This window comes from Coptis chinensis, chromosome 9, assembly GCF_015680905.1.
Source record: "Coptis chinensis isolate HL-2020 chromosome 9, ASM1568090v1, whole genome shotgun sequence".
In the NCBI taxonomy this organism is placed as follows: Eukaryota; Viridiplantae; Streptophyta; class Magnoliopsida; order Ranunculales; family Ranunculaceae; genus Coptis; species Coptis chinensis.
This window is the reverse complement of record NC_141464.1, coordinates 14186151-14207233: the sequence shown is the minus strand read 5'-3', so window position 1 is coordinate 14207233 and position 21083 is coordinate 14186151. Positions and strand designations below refer to the sequence as shown.

The window sequence follows — 21083 nt, the reverse complement described above, 5'->3', positions numbered from 1 at the left end:
GGTGCAAATTTGTTCACCAGGGTCTAGTGTAGAGCGGAAGTATACATTATCTTTCTTTTTTTTTTTTTTTTTTTGTTGAATTAAATACCGAATTGTTGGTAAAAAAACTTCAATCTTCAAGAAGTAACACTACATGCTTTTGCAATTTTTTCAGATTACTGCAAAAAAGCCTTTGAACTCACTAGTAAAAAACCACGCTACTCCGTATATCAATCCATTTGACAACTGATATTAGTGTGAAGTTTGTTGCTGCTTCATTTGTACCACCCAGTGAGAATGTACCGCAAAATGAAACAGAAGGCACAACACAATGCCTGTCAAACATAAAACTGATTCATAAATTTTACGTACTTGAAGCAAATGGGGACAAGTAAACTAATTAAGCACCAAACCTGGAATGCAAGAAGTCTAATGCAAAGTGATTTCTCTGAGCACCGACCGAACAATCTCAAGAAAATATTCACTAGTGTTCCATCATCTGTCCCAGTCAATAGCCCTGTTTGAGGATCATACCTACAGGATACAATACATACAGGAATAAGCAGATTTAGCCTCTTCTGTTAGTTAGACTAAATAATACCAGCCTTTCCTATTTTTAGTACAAGATACAACTTTGGAAGAACTGGTATCCAAATAGTTGTCGAGAAAAGAATGCCACCATAGGGATGCACATCTACTACCTTTGCAAAGTTTTCCCATATCCATTTCTCTATATTGTAGACAAACATACAGCATAAGTAAAATCCAAATTTCTCAACTTTAATCTCTTAAAAAGAATGTCATAAAGTTGGAAGATTATACTTGAGAATTCTCAAAGTCACCAATATTGAATATATCTTAGAAATATATGAAATGATATAATAATCTCATTTTCTAACTAAAAAAAGATAAGAGTTTATGTTTTTATTTTTTTTCTAAATTCAAATTAAAAGAACAAGTTGAAGCATATGCAGAAAGCCACTGGCTAATTATAATCTACCTTGGCAAACGATGTCTTGGACAATGGATGAAGCCGAAAAGCTGAGAAATAAAATAAAGCATAATACAGATGTTAAGTTGTAAACAGTATGAATTTTTTTAAAAATTGGAAGAAAACGACAAATATTGGTTTTTAGATTTTAAGAATACCTGAGGACATGAAGCTAGGAAATTCAGAACTTGCGGGAGGAAGAAGATCAAGAGAGTTTCACTGCAAAAGTAAACCCAAGAAAGAGTAAACACCTGTAAGGCTATAATTGTCAAAAAAGCACATTTTAGTTAGTGCACGAAAAACAGATACAAGTTGTGAACTTGGATGATCGCTTCTAATAAAAAAAAATCTTATTACTAGCGCTTGAGTTTATGATTCATTTGGACAACTCTCCTCCATCTCATACTATTACCCAGTGTAGTAAAGGCGTTAAAGCGCACCTAAGGCGCAACACCCTTTTGTGCCTTAGGCACAAGGCGCGAGGCGTGGCGCGCGCCTGATTGAAGTGAGGCGCGTAATAATAAAAAAATAGATATATCAAATAAAAAATAAAATAAATATTAAATATGACATGAATTATCACTAATTTGCTTAGCCAAACTTTAAAATTAATTTTATGTGATTGTAAACATAAAACCATTGTAGTCATTTAAAAGAAAAATCTTAAGCAATAAGTAAAGAGCAAAATAAAACTCGTATCTCTCAATACAATCTAGCTCAACTTCAATAAACTAAAATAATGAACCGATCGAATTGAGCCAAATGAGTTCTTTATAAAATAGAACACGTGATTCACTTTTAGAATCCCGTAAAACTTCATTTAAAATTTAATCTATCTTTGTGTTTTTCTTAATCCATACAACTTAACAAAAACTAGTTAAAATTAAGTTTAAAGTGTAATCCACAATGAAACTTACTAAATTTGTACAATTTCTTATATCATACAACAATTGGATCGAGTGTAAATGTGTCACGTATAGCAAAAATTGTAAAAAAAAACGAAAAAACTGTAAAAGTTGATAAGGCGCCGCTTTGTCTTCGCCGACGAAAAAGACAAAAGCAAAAAAAAGCACGCCTTATATGACCTCTCGCGCCTTAGTCAAGGCGAGGCACTAAAAGTGCGCCTTGCGCTTTAAGCGCGCCTTGACTACACTGCTATTACCCTTTCCACACCCAACCCAAAATGACTAACTAAAGCAAGGCAGGTTTGCTAGAATATTTTCCTATAGGACCTCTCTTTAGCTAAACTCTACAGAACCAACAACTGCTCCAAACCCTACTATTCCTAGAAGTAATGTAGCTGCACTTCAGATGTCTCACCAAGAGTAAGACTGACTTGAGTAACACTAAAGCTTCCTCCCATCTGCTAGCGTATCATAGACGCGTACGATCTCTGATAACATGATCCGAAAACCATTCAGCGATCACCTCTACTTTTTGCTTCTTTATGGGAACCTCAACCGCAACAGAAGTAACTGCCACCAATTGGTGGAAATTATAATTTGACTACCAAAAGTCCCCTCCCAAAGAGTATCATCATACCTTTCCTCTTTTAATTATAAACTTGCTATTTATCAATAAAACAAAGGGTTAACTGTAAAATAAGCTACAAGTGGGCACATTATGGACAAATGATAAAAAAGCTACCCATCAAGAAAATATGAGCAATGGCTAACGCCAATACGCTTACAGTATCAACTTGCACTAGGGGAAACCTACCTATAATGGCCCAGTATGCCAACAACAGCCATAGCCATTCCAGCAAAGTAAGTGTAGGTGTCACCAACAAAAACTGAAGAAGGATACCTACACCATTGACAAATAGAAAACATTCATATGTATTTTCTAAAATACCAATTATCAGAATATTCAGACAGAAGATCTGAGAGATTGCTCAACATTTTTACCAGTTGAAGCAAAGTAAGGCCAATGTAGTAGTAAGTAATGGTTGAACAAGGTAAATGGAAAAAGCGTGAGCCTGTTTCTGCTCAGGGTCTGTAGACGATCCAATTTGCATTATGTTATGTATCAGAATCTGTTATGAAAAAAGAAAGGTTAGTACCAAATGGAATTTCAACATACAAACCAAAGAATGATACAAAAGTTTATACAGTGCATTTTCCTTACAGCAGATGCAATAACAGCTGTTTGCCCAGCTTCAAGACCATTCAGTCCAGCATGAATGTTGATTGAGTTTGTGCAGAATATTGCCAAAAGCCACATATATAGTTTATATATCCTCCCTGTCCGTCAGAAGATGTTAAGAATTCATGAAAGTTTGAAGGAAAAAAGAAAATGTGAACAACAAAAATGGACATGTAACATTTCAATTAAATAGCTAAGAGGAGAAATGCAGCAACTATCCATCAAGTCAGTATCATAAAGTGCATGGTGACGACAAATTTCAGTCCCTGGAAGCAAATATCTAGTGAAGGTACACAATCATGAATCATCTAATCTTAATAACCGGTCAGATTTAATATTAACCTCTAGATGCCCGAAAGTTTGACATCAAGGCTATTCAGACCAGCCACAATTTCAATGAGTTTGTGCAGAATACAATCAAAAGACATATACAACTTATACACCCATCCTGTCCATATGTTATAAATCCTTTTGTAAAAAGACAAGAGAGGCTTGGTGTAAACAAATTTCAGTCAAAAGGAAATGCTAGGGCGGTTCTATTTAATAGGCAATTAATCACTGACTGAAGGCTATATTCACTACTTCGCCAATCCGTTTTGCCAATTAACCCCAAAGAAACCAGAGCTGAAAAATCCCTGATTAATCCTGGCTAATTGGCCAATTTTCCCATTAATTCGATTTGCCAATTAGTACTGCGTTCAATTTTTTTTTCCTCCTTGAGATATAAAAGAATAAACTTTTTTTTTCTCTTTATGGGTAACCATGAATGTAGGAGAGAGGTAAGTTTTATCGCTCCTAGACCGATTAGCAACCAATTGCCGCTAAAACTGAGTACTATGAAACTATAGTTGAAAAGAAAATGTACTTGGACTAGCTGTCATAGTCTTCATACCAGCATAATGAACATTGCATACAATTGCCGAGAGAAACACACTTTCGCAACAGAAATATTACTATATTACAAATGAAGTGATCAAATATTAGCCTTAGGTACAGAAACTGCAGTCATTAGCATAGCACCAATAACATCGCCTAACATAGATGGTTTAAACCAGTCATGTGAAGAAGGCGTGAAGAATAAAGACATTTCTAGGGGAGTGAAGCAAACAATAGATTTATCAGTAAAACACATATTGAATGCATTAGCAAATCATGTGCTGCAATCTTCAAAGTAAACAAGTTTCTACAGACTTTGGATCATTATGGAGATTTAAAACTTCATATGCTCAAAAGATAAAGTGAGAAGATCCAATAATACCAAGTATGGCTCAAAGCCAAATTGACATAGGACCTAACTACATAATCCAGAAGAATAACACAATACATAATCCAGAAGAAATAACACAATACATAAGCCAGGAAAAGGACAGCAAAGTCTGATACACTGTACAACTCTTCAATCAAACAGTACAGTGCATTGACATGCTTAATACACATACCTAAATCCAATATTTTTAAACCAACATATGGAATGAAAGGTTTTGGTATGATGATGGTCATTATGTCCAGTATATGCCATCAAAAGTGGAAGCGTAGCAATTGCAGGCAATACTAATTTGCTGTAGATCACCAATACATAAAAAGTGTAAGCATTATACAACAAGAGAGTAACCCTTCCATGAATGATAGCAAACTACATGAAAGGAAAGAAAAAAATTAAAAACAGTTAAGCTGATCCAAGATCATACACTCTCCAGGGTATATCAAGAACATCATCCACAAAGCCAAGCAGGATCATGAAGCAGATAGATGCTAATGCTGCATTATACTCCACAAGCCACTGCAAAATTAAGAGATCAAAAGTTAAGATCCCAATGTATAGAAGAAATTTATTAGATTAAAGTTCATGAGGTGTGCCCTAACTGAATAACATGTGAGGGGATACTGGATAGTGATCATGATGGGGATTTGATATGCGTGTTGAGCTTGGTTTAGTTTGCTTTTCACATGGGGAATATGGATAGAACCCAATAGACACTTCTAGGAAGTTGTCCTATAAACCAAAGTACTAACTCTATTATGGACCAAAATCTAGAAGGATATACTCTGATCGTTTTCTTCGAGTTTTTTTTTCCTGTTCTTTCAGATAAGTGCTACATAAGGTCCTTTACAGGTGTTTTTCCTATTTTTATACTTGTTTACATGGTATTCATTACCATACTCGCACTATTGCAAAAAAAAAAAAAAAAAATACTGCGTATATTTAGATGGTACTTTTCTGCTTAGCTTCATTTCATATCTACAAAATAATATAAGAAACCTTAAGTTATAAAGTTTCGTGTACATACATTGGAGTCTGATATGAAGTTAAAACATTGAAACAAAATTGCCAATACCAAGAAAACAATCCCAATGACAATGCCCAGTGATTCAGGCCTGCAAGAAGACAATCACAACGAAGAGCTTATGGTTCACTACATGGGAATGTGTATTAAAAATAACAATAGGAAAGACTAATGAAAGTCGAAAAACTCACACTTTGATTGAACCTTGAGGGGTACCTTTCTTGTTAATGTCGTACCCAAACAGATTACGCCTCAACAAGTACTTAGTAGCGACAGGAATCAAAAGGAGAGTAACAAAGAAGCCCACAAAGCTAAGGAGAGAGTTAATAAGAATGGATCTTTTCAATTTTTGTTCTATTTGGTAGTGGAAGAATATCAAGTAGAAGAATCCAGTAAAGAAGAGGCCAGAAACTGATAAAATCTGAGGTAGTTTTGAAGGAACAATGGGTGGTTCTTGCTGAATTGGATCAGTGACGACGCCGGTGGGGTCTGTAATCTCTCTCGAAACTCTCTTCCGACGAGTAGCCATCTTCTTCAAATATAATTTTCGATTCATATAAACAAAACTAGAAGATTACCTGGAGAGAGAAGGCATGAACGGACTGAGGAAGTTTTGAGTATATACCTCCTTCTGTTCGAACGGACTCAAAGTTTATAGTTTACTGGGCTCAGGCCCAATATTATATTATAAGCCCTTAAAAGGATTGAGCTTTGAGTGGAGGTTGGAGCGAAATCTTAGACACACAAATTTCCACCGTTCAGTTCTAAAGCTCAAATGAATTTGCAGTTTATACAAGTGACCCAACCATGTACTATAAAGCATTACATTATACATTGCATATGCCAATTAAACTAAAGAAAGCTATTGTTTTGTTTTTTCGGATGTTGATGGAACAATGACAATTGCAATTTGGCACATGCCATTGTGTTCTAAATAGTATTGTTGTGGCTGAACAGTTATATTTGAACTAGATGCTTAATCAGCCCACGCCCATTTCGTGTGGGTTATATTGAAACAAATTTACAAATGGTAGACCGGAGGACTGTATGCGAAACAGGAGTCCAACAAACCCACACCCACTTTCTCATGAGTTAGGACACAATGAGGTTTTCAAAGCTTTAAGACCTATAGACCATCCAACATGCTCAACCTTTAACCTTCTCAAAAAGCAAGCGAGAATTATGTGGTTCTGTATATTTTGTACTAGCAATACTGCTTTCCAAGCTTTGTGTGGAAGTGAATGTGTCAGAGGAGTAGCTAGCAATACTGCTTTCCAAGCTTTGAAGCCTTAGTCGTAAAAGCTATATTATGCATTTTTCTGAAAGGTAACTACTAACTGAAGTAATAATTGAAACTAAATGTTTTAAATTATGAGGCTTATTATTTTAATTATGACCAATGGACTTCACTCACTCTGTATATTTCTCTCTATATTGTGTTAATGAATTATTTAGCATGCGTTTTAAAATGTAATGGCTTGTGTTTCAAGCGTAGGATTTAAAATGTACATATATTTAGCTAAGATTGATCTATACACTATAAGAAAGTTGACTTTTAGCCACGGACCAAAACTGTGGGTAAAGGGCTATAGCCACGGCTATTGGCTATCGCAAGTCCGTGGGGTTTTGACCTGTCGGAAAAATGTTAGCTACAGCGAATGACCTTGGGTAACTGCGACAGTCCATGCAACAGCTTAAGCTGTAGGAACTTGCCACTGTGAATGACCGTGGCAAACGCCGTCGCAAGTGCCATAGATAATGACCGTAGGAATAGCCGTAGCAACTACCACAGCGCTCGACCGTGGCATAAGCCGTGGCAAGTGCCATAGATAATAACCGTGACATAATCCGTTGCAATTATTTTTGTGAGAGATAAAAGCTGTGGCATAATCCGTAGTAAAAGTACCTCTGCAACACACATCTTTTTGCGTTATCTACGGACATTGGCCGTGGCTAAAATGTTTTAGAATTAAAAAAAACAAAAATAGTATATATATATATATACACTAGTTTTATATATATATATATATATATATATATATATATATATATATATATATATATATATATATATATATATATATATACACTAGTTTTATCCACTTTTGTCTTTCAATCCAACTAATAATCCATCCATCTTAATAACAATATTACAAAGAAACCACATTCCCAATCAAAATTCCTTTGCTGAAAAATAGATAAAGAGACGAATATTCATACAAGTAAAAAAAAAAGTATGTAGCATTTATTACCACAAACTCAATATAATATGAATTTCCAAATATTTTTCAATATATTTCATCACCCGTACAAGTAATAATGCCTTAGTTCACCTCCAGAGAAAAAAATGTTTTTGTAATATTGGTTGGATGAGATGATGGAGGTGAGTTGCTACTTCTAAGGCCCTCCTAAACTTCAGTATTGGAGGAATTTTGGTACTTGTTGTCCACCTGCAGAAAGTTATATTTGTGTAAATAAAAATCACTAATTGTACTATCCAAATTATGCAGAGACCATCTTATTGTATGTCGTGATCATATTGATTACGATTGAATGGTTACACTATATGATCGATCTGTTGAAATTGACATAATTCCCATACATTCCTGGAGGATGCGGGCACTCTATATCAGTATTAGCGTTTGCTTCCGGGCAAGGACTGCATTTCCTAAGAAGTGGCAACCCAAAGGAAATAACCGAGGTAATCACGGAAATAAGACATATCTCAATTACCTGACAGTAAAGAGATTAACCAGATAAGACAAAACACATATACACAACCATAAATATAAGGAAGTTCGCCATAAGGCCGATTAGAAAATTTTTGAAAGTATAAGTTCGTTACTAACCTTAACTCTATTTCCTCTTTTATGTAAATACTAAGGTATGCCCATGCTCTGACCCTTGGCGTCGGCGTACTGTGCTACAAGGGCTACCTCGGCCTTCGACAAGCCTTACGGTCGGGTCTACACGATATACATATATAATAAATATAAAAATGACAAAAGCAAATAACATAATTTCGTACCATAGGGAACTGAAAAAAGTTTTAGAAGGTAGTATTCCACGACTGACATCGATGAAGAGAACGCCATGGCAAAAGTTGTTGTAGCACTTGAGAGACCGCAATTATACCCTCACATTAAGTCTAGCAAAAAAATAAGTAAACACGAACTGCAATCATTTATTGATTTATTTTATGAACAACAAGTTGGGTTTTCTGAAGGGTCAACAATTTTATTTCACGGATGTGCACCGAATCGACGAGAACATCTTGAGATGGTGATAGGGTGATCTATTCTCCCAAACCCAAACAAATGTAGATATTGGCGGCAATTGTGGAGGCAAACTAAAGACGGAAAGAAGTAGGGGTGATCCATAGTTCCAATTAATATTATGCCCCTCTATCTCTCGTACAAGTTCTAGCTAATGTAAGAATGGTGGCGATACACACGGGAGGAATGCCAAGTTTCAAGAATAGAGGACCCAATATGAATCCACCACCAAGACCAAGGAGCCCGCCGACCACACCAACTAGTATACCACAAGCGTTGTATAAAATCTAGTATACCATTCAAAATTAGAAGAGGGCGTGGTGCAATGGCTGGGATGCTAGACCAGGAGCTATCCTATCCCAAGCTTGCTCAAAAGTCGGGCTCGTCATTTTCATCACAGTTACATGGTGAAAAATGACAAAGCTGGAAAATTTTGAGATAGATTGCACAAGGGATTTCCATTAGTACAAGTCTTATTTAAGCCGACCTCCAAGGGATTCACCAAGAATCCCGGTCTTAGAATGGTCTATATCCCTCTTTCAGAAGGTAATCAACCCGGTTTTATCCCGGATCCCATACCGCCACAACTATTTCTTCATAAACCACAATAGCGGGACACGGCCAATATGATCGGACGATTGTAATTTGCACCTCCAAAAATGACATAACTACAACAAGTACAGGGTAAGGCATCACAAATTTAAATAGGACATGCATATTACCGTGTATCAAAAAATGAAAGGCATATATCACCAATTTTCCAGATTGTATAAGTTACCGCGACTTGAATTAAAACAAATATGTATATCCAAAAAGGAAGAGGAATTAGACTTGATCAAGTATAAAGTTAACAAACTACAAAGTGGCCATTTCCATCTCAATAATGGACATCATCGAATTCGAAACATGTGTCTTTAGTTCAAAAACTAAGCGGACACTCCGTTACTCCGTTGGAAAATGCCATTGTACGTAAAACATCAATAGAAAACATATAATCATATACATCGGAAAACATCCGATTACATATTGTCACACCCAATTTCGGAATTCTGGAAAACATTATTTGTCCCCGACTCTTCGATTTCGAGGTGTGACGACTCTCCACTCCAAAAACCCATAAACAGTTTTTAAAATATGCGGATAATTAAAACCAATAAAATTTTAACTTAAACAACGGTCATCTTCATTACCAAAAACAATTTACAAATGAAAATGCAAATAACCTTATCTCGGTCGAAAACCTATATCACCTCAAGGAAAACCAAACTTATCACGAGATGCGATGCTAACGAAACCACAAGCAAAGCAGACCAACCTTCTTCAACACTAAACTGTCAAAACTTATCAACTATATTCATTGAATGAACACACCGATAAGCAAACATGCAAATCGGGTCAAGATTATAAAATCTTTGGTGTGAGTAGCTCTAAAAACAACATATACTTATACAAATATATATATACTCCATCATCGGCAGTTAGTTCCTCCACCGAGGCCTTTTAACTTTTAACGACTAATACAACATCCTTACGCATAATAATCTAAGGCGGTAGTTCCTCGAGAGCCTTTAACTTCCCACTAACCCCACCACAAACTATCGCATCATAAATAAGGCATGTAGTTCCTCCATCGAGGTTTTAGGTTCTAACTAAACAAATAACCAACCAAACATATTACCATAATTAGATTATTTCAGGGCTTTCTTTTTGTGTGTCCCTAAAATCACGTCGTATCTATGTCTTACCTAGTTTCCTGGCTACCACAATCGCTACCCAACGAACATGTACATCCACATGCCTCCTTATATATAATGTACCACTCCGTGCGAAACCACCACGAAGCGGGATGCGACACCGGATAAATCCTCACACGGAGTCATTATATAAGTAATGCCCTATTCGGCATAAAATATCGTATGCGTCTCTTTCCAATATTTTAACGGAATATATCAACATCTTATATCTCAACATCTTATATATCAACATCTTATATATCAACATCTTATATCTCAAGCCACTATTAAATTTCACGATTGCCCAACACATGGGTCAATCAACATCTCATATATATACAACATCTTATATATCAACATCTTATATATCAAGCCACTATTCGGCTACGATTGCCCAACACATGGGTCAATCAACATCTCATATATATACAACATCTTATATATCAACATCTTATATATCAAGCCACTATTCGGCTACGATTGCCCAACACATGGGTCAATCAACATCTCATATATATCAACATCTTATATATCAACATCTTATATCTCAACATCTTATATCTCAAGCCATTATTCGGCTACGATTGCCCAACACATGGGTCAATCAACATCTCATATATATCAACATCTTATATATCAACATCTTATATCTCAACATCTTATATCTCAAGCCACTATTCGGCTACGATTGCCCAACACATGGGTCAATCAACATCTCATATATATCAACATCTTATATATCAACATCTTATATCTCAAGCCACTATTCGGCTACGATTGCCCAACACATGGGTCAATCAACATCTCATATATATCAACATCTTATATATCCTAACATATGATATCATGTCATAATGCTTCAACGTATCGCATATATTTTTATTATAACGTATTAGGAATATAATGTCTCCTAACACCTCAATATCGTCACGTGTCAAAATACACAACATCAATGTCAAATCTTTCTTAGATAATGACAACCAAATATATACTAGCTTCCACAGCATTTTATTACTATATGTGTCAATATAATATACCCATAAAACGTAGCACAAATAAACAGTCCACAGTCCACAATCAAAGCCCAATATATATATATGCTTTACACACTACTCACGTCAAATCTAAATTAGATAATGACCAACCAAGTTATACAATATTCGACAATATTTTATTACTATATTTGTCTATATAATCAAATATGTGAAAAACGGGAAAAGTCAACGTTTCAAAGTCAACAGTCAAAGTCAACGGTCAACAGTCAACAGTCGATGGTCAAAGTCAAACTGCGTTTAAGGTGTTCGACGAGGTTAGAGTCGTAAGCCATGGTTCATGGCTAAGGTCAAGGGTGCATGACTTCATGGGCTCATGACCAAGGTCATGGTTCGGACCAACCGCCAAGCCCAAACCCTTAACCCGAAAAGTCTAAACATGTAAAACCCAGGAAAGATCTATTTTAAGTCCAATGGAGTGGTCCCAAGCTATATTAGAAAACTGGCCTAAAACAGTTAAGTGGTTCGGTCAAAAAATCTTTAAATTGAACTGGTCCACAAATAAGAGAAAACCGGCCCAATCAAAACAAAATAGAACTGGTCCAAGCTTTAAATGAACTGGTCCCAAAACTTAATAAAAATCGGGCCCAAACAAAACTAAAAGATTTTGGCCCAAACCAAACATTTAAATTTCGGCCCACACAAAACCAAAAGGGTTAGGCCCAAAGCCCAAAACGAAATCACTGTTCATCATCTCTTCCACCAACAGCAGCCCAAAATCCGGCCACCACAAAACCGATCGTCCTCCCCTTTCAACACATCGGTTTAACTCAATTTGCAAAACCCAACACCTTTAACAAAAGCAAAAATCGCAAATCATAAAACCAAAAACTATTCCTAAATCTAGATTCGGAATTTAGGGTTACCATTAGAGCTTGTTCCAAGCTCAAATCGACAAACTCTAACCATCCCCACTACACTAGCTACTACACCCAATCGTCCATTAACCATTACAATCAACCGAATAACGGTTCCAACCCTTATATTGAGAGGTTGTTTGGCGAGCCGCCATTATTGCCATATCCAAGCTTTTCCTAAGCTTTAATAGCACCTAATAACAAACACTCCATCCCAAATTCCAACAATTTACGATCCATTTCCATATAACCAAAAAGCGGCTACCCTATAAATTGGATCGACCCTTCCTCCACAAAGATCGCCATTAAGCGATCTCGAAGCTTTGAAAGAGCCGACGACGACATCAACCAACGACCCCATACAAGATTTAATATACCACCGTGTTTAATAATCCACAAAGCGGTTCTAACCCGTATACCGAACAAGCGGCTTGTTTTGGCTCACCGCCATTAACGCTCCTCAAAACTTCGACGGTTTAACTAAAATAGCCCCCCCCGGTATTATAGTTTGACGATTGCTTGACTAGAGTTTTAACAACTCGGCGAACACGACATCGAACAAAACAAGACAAAAGAGCAATATATAAAAAAAATGTAAAAGCAGTTTCACGGTATACACCAACATCACGAGAACTACAAATCCGGTGAAATAGCAAAATAGCTACTCACCTGTATGAACAGTTCCTACGAATTTCTCCGAGTCCGAGCTGTCGCGCTCCACCCTCCAGAAATCCAGCTTTCATCTCTGCCTCCATTTTTAATATTCTATTATTCTTCGAACCCTATTTTACAGAAAAAGTGTTTATATACTTGGGTCTAAAACCAAGCCAACCTACTTCCGACTTCGGCCCAAAACCAGGCCCACGTATCCCGAGTCCAATCCGACGAATTTTTAAATAAATAATTAATTTAATTAATTAATAAATAGATAAAAACGTATTTTAAAAATACGGGCGTTACACATATTATGCATATAAACAGTTTTTTGTCAATTGCAATAGCAATATATGTGCAGCTCGTTCACCATGCGAGAATCACATATTGTGTACAGGAAAATGAAAGGATATACGTACATCTCGGTATGTGGTTATATGTGCAGCTCGTTCACCATGCGAGAATCAATTGCAATAGCAATATATCCCCTAGAAGCGTATGCCTTGAAACAATGAGAAAATATCACGATGTTGCACATATGTAGAAACGTAGAAAGTGACTAGAAGATTTCTAAGGACAAATACATTTCAAGGATGTATCAAGATTTTAAAGTGCAAGAAACGAAAACATATTAAAAGATATTGTAAATGAATGTGTCTACCTTGATCAAAACGTCTACTACGAAGAGCATGAAGAAAATCCGATCGAAGCTTTTCAGCTGCTGCTTCATTTCCACTTGTTTGACTTACCATGTTAACACGTACTCGTCTTTCTCTTTGCTTATTCTTCACAACTCATATTTATAACACGTGGCTTCACAATTCATATTTATAACTACAGTAAGGAAGGAAGTCAAGGTTGTATCTGAAAAACCAAATGAACCTTACTAGTGGGATAAAAATCTAAAATTGGCGATGAAGAATCAGTCATCAATTCCCTGTAACACAAGGGAAGTGCATACGCACTAGAAACACAACTCTAATCACATATTGTGTTGACAACCAAGTACAATTAGCAAAAAGGATAGTCTTAAATGCAAACCTTGCAGCAGGAAATACACCCATTAACTGATCAAATGGCTTGAACGGTGTCCCAGGTGTGAAATGAATTTCACAATGCTCAATATTAAGAAAATCAGAAGAAAATGGCGCATAATGATATGGATAAAACCTGGAGAAAATAGAAATATATGAAATTCTCACTTACACCAATTTTACCCTTGTCTTCTTCATCCCAATTTCTAATTCCTTCTTATGTAAACATACACCTCTTCTTTCTATCACCATCAGCCCACCTCCTTTTCCTAATTAGACCCAGTACAATACGTGGTTTTGTTCTAAAGTGGTACACCCATTAACAATACAATCATTCAACAATATATCTGAGAAAGTCAGAGATATGAGAATTAGTTTTGCACAAATCAAAGCCAATCAAAGTTTCTCTTACCATTGTCAGGAGCATACCCCTTTGTAATAGTAGTGCATAACCCAGCACATTCCTTCAATATATTTTAAAACCTACCAGAAATAGAAAAACATGACATAAGAAACCCAAGAAGTTTGTATTTAACAGGGGAAAAGTGGGCCGAACAGATAAATCTATTTAAAAAGGAAGATGGCAGCAAACCTTAGTTACAGTATTCGCAAATGTACTACTAATACAAGCATTTAAAAACCAATATAACATAGGAACCTTAAGCAAAAATGCAAACTGCAGGCATCCATTCACTCGGTCATTGCATCACAAAAACAGAAACAGAACTGTACTACTGCAAAGGCATCCAACAACAGAAACAGAACTGTTACTAAGAACAACGCCTTGAATCATTGGAGGGAGTTGCCTTAACTGATCAACCATCAAAGCTAAAAGTGGACTCACAACCAAATTTATTCCCTCCAAAACAAGAGTCGGTAACTGATAACACAACGACTTCTTTAGTCAGTAGTCTGCAAGTTCCCTGCACGCCTACATATTTCCAGGGCACCACGTGCATCTCCTGAAATAGCTGCCACCTGAAGTGCCATTGCGAGATATTGAAATGGATGGGCAATTTATTACAACTTTGCAACTCATTATGATCATGTATATATTTACAACTAATCATAAATTGAGAAACTTGATTTTACAGTAAATAACAAAGCCAACAAAATGAATGGACTCACCTTTCTCGAAGCAAACTCTACGGCTTGTTTTTCAAATGCGTCAATGCCTTTAAGACGACTTGATATGATTTCTTGAAGCTATTGATAGTTGTAAGGGCCAAAAGACAGCCTTTGCATCCCCATTCGACTCGAAATACGAGGAAGCAACTTCTCTGGAAGGTCCATGGTATTTGCAATCCCTGGAAAAAAAAAGTATCAGCAGTTGATTTAAAAGAAACTAGAGTGGCTCAGTGGCCGCATAACAAGGGATCAAAGCAAGTACAATGAGAATAAATGGTACCTATTACAACCAGCTTGGAATTTGGCTTTGTAGGCCAATCAAGAATGTTGTATAAGACCTGCAGTCACAGAGATGGTTAAGAATTGGAAGTCCTATGATGGTGACAACAAAAAAGAATACAGAAATGCAGAGTAAAAGTTACCGATTGGTTCCTAGTCACAAGGAGATCAAGTTCATCAATGAGTAGAACACAAGGCTGGTTATCCTCTTTGCCAACTCTAGTGTCATCTGAAAACCTCTCATTTAGTAACTAGAGAGCCTTTTTCCAACCAACTTTATGTCCACTTAGTGCTTCATATATAACCTGTGAAACCAAGCCATTACTAAAAATGAAGACAACAATACAAAAAACAGCAAAAGTCGTATTACATTCATAATTCCATTACCTTGTAAATATTCTCAGGAGATGCCAATCTTAGACCATTAATTTCAACGAAGCAATATAGTATAATACTTCCTGCATCAACTTCAGATCTTAGATTCCTCATCACTGAAAGGACACTCATGGTCTGCAATAGAAAGCAGATAGAATGCAAATTAGCACACCTTCAGATTATGGTCAGGGGTTGCAAAACCATGGTTTTCACTCCATGAGGGAAACCGAAAAGAAAGTAAATACTCGTGATCACAAGCTTGAGAGACTAAAACAATAATTAATCTCCCAGCCACATAAAGAATAAAACACAGAGAAAATGGTCTTGAACCTACCTTGCCAGTTCCAGGAACACCATGGATATAAAGGCAACGCCCTAGGCATTGATCATCACAGATTGCGCCTTTGACAAATGCAGTTATATCATCCATTTCTCTGGCATATACAAACAAACTCGTTATTAAATCTAAAAGCACAAAATAGCAACCTACATTATCTAACACCTGCTACATACTTATTTCTGCAAGGCAGATGTTTAGGTAGAGTAGCCAACAACAATGTTGCTTGTGCTTTTTCCAGCACAGATTGCTTGCGAAATCTCACATGCTCTGGTATCTTTTTTGACCCTATTTTTTGAAGTCCATAGATCTGCCCTTTCCATGAGTTCTGCATGCAAAGACAACGTGATAAGCATTAACATTTGGGTACCCCTCAAATTAAGGATGCAAGAATACAATAAAAGAGATAAGTGAACGCACTGCAGCCAATTGATGAGTAGGCAGTCTCCCAGTAAATGATCCCTTCAGGTCTTCTTTCTCTAAGTCCAAGTCTTTGTCCTTATCAGAGCCTGAATCCTTACAGGAATTCCATTCTTCATCATTGTCAGATCCTCCATCATCCTAGCACACGATAAGATACAAGTACAATTAAGTTTCACAATGTAATTCCTAGAGAACAGTTTCCTATACATTTTATCTTTTTGTATAGTTCTGGAATTTGATTAGAAAAATGCATGCACTAGACAAAATAATCATGACGTAAGCGAACAAAAGAGGTTGAATGAGAAAAAATTATTGTCAATGACGTAAGCAGGCACTAATGCACTATCAATGTAGATGTACTTACAGTGACTGGCCTGCAGAAAATTCCCATCTCCACATCACGGACTGGTTGGAATTTTCTAGATTCCAAGAAAAACCTCCAGAAAACTCCAACCTCTCAGGCTACGAAAAATTCTCACCTTCAAGAAACTATCAAGAGATTCAGTGTTCGTTGGAAGAAAAAAAAATGGATAATTATCAAAGTAACAAGGCTATACGCAATACTTACCAAACACTTGAATTGTAGACACTATCTTATTCAACTTGGGAACTAAATCTGCATATTCTTGTGTTTCAAGGGACAAGTGAGGTTGCTTTCACTTCATAACCTGCAAAAACCAATCAGTTCCACCTTTTCCCTCCTCCTTTATCTGGGCTTGGGACCAGCAACACAAATATCTAGTTTGCATTGGCAGAGCTAAAAAGGGGTTAGATTAGTACAAAGAATCCCGCCACCTGAAAAAGTAAACAAACAACCACATAATTGCAAGTACCACATATAGCACAACCAAAATATCTATAAAACAAGCTCATCCAACGTATAACACAACCAAAATATCCATAAAACAAAATAACACATCAGAAGTATCCATAACAAAACAACGTATCCAGAAAGCAAAGTAACATGTCCAAAATCCTGACTTGACTAATACAAAATAAAATACTTCCAAGTCCAAGATGAAAATAACACTATGTGTCTACTAAAAAGGGGGAAATGGCCTTTAACAACGAGGGGGGAGAAACTGCAAAAATTCCTTAGGCCAAATAACATGTCCCTGCCCAACTTGACCAAGGGTACGAAAGTGATTATAGGGCTCAGGCAAATCGCAAGAACCTGATGTCGCCTCAATGTAAACCAAGAATTTTCCATCCCCAAAGTTATATTTCCAATCTTAAATGTTGGATCAACTTTTTTCACCCTCCCGGATGCAACCTTTCTCAAGGGCCAAAAGGCTCTCACATTGACTTCAACATTCATGTAATCGGGTGTCCTTCAAAATAGATAAAAATAAAATAAAATAACATTAGTTAAAATTTTAAATACACAAACCATTAAATTTTACTATTACTATGAGAATAAAATAAAGTCATACGTATTCGTACCTGAGAGAATATATCATGTGATCCAGAAGAAAAGGGTCCAACAGGGGAATTACATGTGGTGGCATCCGACGGACAAGATTGATCTTGCAGACCGTCGTTTCATTAATCGATTTACTTTTCCATCAATTGAGTCCTTGACTCATCAATTTTCTTTTCAAACTGATTTTTAACTCCTCGGTGACCTTAATCTCATTTTTCGATATCTCTTCCTATAAGGAGGCGAATGCTTAAATGAAGACTTAGAGACACGGAACCAATGACCCGCATGCGCCCTCTTGAGTCTTTACCAACAACCTGTGTACTTGGAGATTTTAATTCGAGGAATAAAAATAAAATTGAGCAAACTATAAATTCATACCTCTGTCATAACATCATTGTCGCATACTTCAAAGTCGGAGTTGGAGGTCGTGTTAGAGTTCAAAGGGGAACGTTGAGAAATCTTATCCAATTCAATGGAAAACATAAAAAAAATATAAAATCATATAGATAACACAGATGTATCACTGATTAAGCATACACTAATATATATATATATATAAGTGATGCATTGACTAAGCATCCAAGAAAAAAACATATAAAATAAAAACTTACTGCCAAACTCTGTTGTTGGGGTGTACCAGTGTGTGCATTTCTACGTACATATCACCCCGATCAACTTCTTCCACTGACACACCTTGTTCCTTTGCAATTTTACGGCGATAAAATTATATTGGTGTCCTCCCCCCCACAGTTTGGTTCAATTTGCATTGCACGGCTCTGAATATTTCTCGCACTTAATGCCTACATAACATACACAAATTAAGTTACAGTTTGCTTTGTATCTTATAAGCTAGTAAGGACAGTGCATATCGTATAGTATATCGTTAGAATGTCTAAGATAGTACCTTAAATTCATCTGAATGACAATGATTCACAAAGGCTTTCCAATCCTCCAAAGGGATTCCGTCTGGTGCCTTCATTTTCACAATTTCTGGATCCTTACCAGCAACATATTTCTTTTTCAGTTCACCCTTGTGGCTCCTCCATGCGGTCATGACTTTATCCCGAACATACTTACAGTCTACCCCCTTGTCTTCGTCACCATTAACAAATACAAAAGTGTCGTTCAAGATTTTAATGATTTTGTTATAGTGAGTTCCTTTACTAAGTTTCATCATAGTTGGTCAATCCTTATAGAAGCATGGGATCTTAACGGTCCGCAAGGCGAGCAGCTTCACTAGATAGCCTGCTGACACCTTCTTCAGGAAAATCAGGCTGGTTATAGATATTAAGCCAAAGTTCAATTCTTTACCCCTCTTCCAAATGATCGGATATAGGTAAAGTAGGACCTCTAGTGTTATCTGAGCGCGGTCGTGAAGTAGCAGACCCACCTGATAATGCAAAAACTGATGATGTTATTCAAGGATGAAATGGAAATAATTAACTTAATCAGATAATTATGAATTATTAACTAATTACAGTGTTAGTGTTGGGGAGTCCTCTAGTGGGTGATTTGAATCACGGGGATGTGCTACTAGCCATAGTACAAAGCGATAACTAAACACCGCAAATTAAACAAGCACTTGCATATCTGATTAAGTTAATAATCAATACAATAAGGATCAATGTACAAATAACAAAAATGAATTGAAATTAGTCAAAATGTGAAACACTAACTTAAAAGCGTGAACCACTAATTTAAATATGAATTCAGAAAAAGTAGCAAAACAGTTTAAATATGTAATTCTCGAACAAAAGACTTCATATAATAAAATAACATCTCATTTCTTTCTAGGTCTTTTTCTTGGTTGATAACCTCAACAAAGAAGCAACCATATTCTCTTCATTAAAGATCAACTCATCCTCCATCGTTGCGGAATGATAGGCCTCATGAATCCATTCATCCACAACTATATTTTTCGACACTACTCTTGTTGAGTCCATATCGAGTAAACCTTTCTTGGAACCTCAATAACCACATGCCAATCAAGATTATTTGGGTCTTTAGAGTAAAAGACACGGGATACATGCTTTCGAGAAGAATGAATGGCTCGTCATTCATTTGAGATGAACCAAGCATATTGGATAGATTGACCAACAACAGTTTTGACTCGTTATCCACCTTTACACCGTTTGGGAGCTTAACCCAATCACACTTGAATAACACCGGGTTTGTAATCAGTATTTGGGTACTCAATTGAACAATTTTCCTAAGAACACCATAGTATTCAGCAGATGCTTCTATAGGATTTTTATCCTTAGCACTTTCGGCGAAAGGTAGTTGGGCACTTGGTGCAAACTCCATTTGTTTTGGTTTCTTCTAGTCAACTCATAATCTTTGGTGACAAATAAAAACCATTGACTGCATACTTCTCATATGTTATAGCAAAACGTCTTTGGTCCCCTTGCTATTTCTATAAACTCGTCATCTTTCGGGTTTTGAACATCAAGTTGTCTCCTTAACCATGGCATGAACTCATCTTTTTCAGGTACTTTGAACTGGCCAGACTTTCTTCCTGTGTTTCTCTTGCAGACCTCGAGGAAGTTATTGTAACTCTGATTTCAATATCATTAATAAAAAGCACAATAAATAATATAAAAATGTCTATTTGGTAATTGAAAAATACATACACGTAAACTACAATAGACTTACTTCTCCCACATTTCATACTTTGGATGACTTTTCAATATCCACTTACGTGCTTGCTCCCACTCAACACCCTCTAAAATCTAACGTTTACTTGGACCAAGAGGACCTACTTCATCAACTTCATCGAGCAAACCAGGAGGCATTGTTACCTCAAAACCCTCGGTGCACTCTTCTAGCTTTTGAAGGAGGCCACCCCCTCCTTTGTATCCTCCATAGTATATCATTGTCTCCTCCTTCAAGTATCGCTCAGCAATGCAACCTTTTGGGCGTGCTTTATTCGTAACATAATCCTTGTACTGCTTCATTAACCTTTAAATAACAAAACTTAAATAGAAAGTACGAGAAATAAAACCAAATAATCATGTGAAAAGTTTTTGATCTAAGTATACCTTTCAAAGACATACATCCATCGATAGAACACTGGTCCTAACACGCGGGCCTCATAGGCTAAATGAATGGGAAGA

At 36.5% G+C, this 21083-nt stretch overlaps 1 protein-coding gene, 2 long non-coding RNA genes and 1 pseudogene across 9 annotated transcripts; all 4 read right to left on the bottom strand.

The window, feature by feature from the left end:
* Nucleotides 1–29: 29 nt before the first annotated feature.
* On the bottom strand, nt 30–6058 carry LOC147474878 (uncharacterized; annotated as a pseudogene). The gene is made up of 11 exons (XR_015207216.1): nt 5592–6058; nt 5404–5491; nt 4804–4895; nt 4555–4674; nt 3098–3213; nt 2878–3005; nt 2690–2776; nt 1129–1189; nt 980–1020; nt 393–513; nt 30–314 (listed from the first exon to the last, which is right to left on the bottom strand). The product of XR_015207216.1 is annotated as an uncharacterized LOC147474878 (transcript).
* Nucleotides 6059–7583: 1525 nt separating this feature from the next.
* LOC147474877 (uncharacterized) lies at nt 7584–9188 on the bottom strand. Of its 2 annotated transcripts, none has more exons than XR_015209007.1 (3): nt 8250–9188; nt 8003–8133; nt 7584–7850 (listed from the first exon to the last, which is right to left on the bottom strand). It is a non-coding gene; the product is annotated as an uncharacterized LOC147474877 (long non-coding RNA). The 2 variants fall into 2 exon arrangements; XR_015209006.1 differs by having other exon boundaries at nt 7780–7850; nt 8429–8547.
* Nucleotides 9189–9314: 126 nt separating this feature from the next.
* LOC147474876 (uncharacterized) lies at nt 9315–14581 on the bottom strand. Of its 5 annotated transcripts, none has more exons than XR_015209000.1 (3): nt 13633–14581; nt 13391–13473; nt 9315–9343 (listed from the first exon to the last, which is right to left on the bottom strand). It is a non-coding gene; the product is annotated as an uncharacterized LOC147474876 (long non-coding RNA). The 5 variants fall into 5 exon arrangements; XR_015209003.1 differs by lacking the exon at nt 9315–9343 and adding an exon at nt 12993–13062; XR_015209005.1 differs by lacking the exon at nt 9315–9343 and having other exon boundaries at nt 13172–13473; nt 13633–13935; nt 14013–14574.
* Nucleotides 14582–14674: 93 nt separating this feature from the next.
* Nucleotides 14675–17272, bottom strand: LOC147474875 (origin of replication complex subunit 1-like). Its single transcript, XM_086584352.1, has 11 exons — nt 17116–17272; nt 16912–17036; nt 16545–16685; nt 16301–16452; nt 16122–16221; nt 15800–15922; nt 15556–15717; nt 15414–15471; nt 15134–15312; nt 14777–14983; nt 14675–14739 (listed from the first exon to the last, which is right to left on the bottom strand). Exons 2-7 carry the CDS (start codon nt 16936–16938, stop codon nt 15664–15666), a joined length of 597 nt encoding a protein of 198 aa, XP_086440478.1. The 5' UTR covers nt 16939–17036; nt 17116–17272; the 3' UTR covers nt 14675–14739; nt 14777–14983; nt 15134–15312; nt 15414–15471; nt 15556–15663.
* Between the last annotated feature and the right edge of the window lie 3811 nt (nt 17273–21083).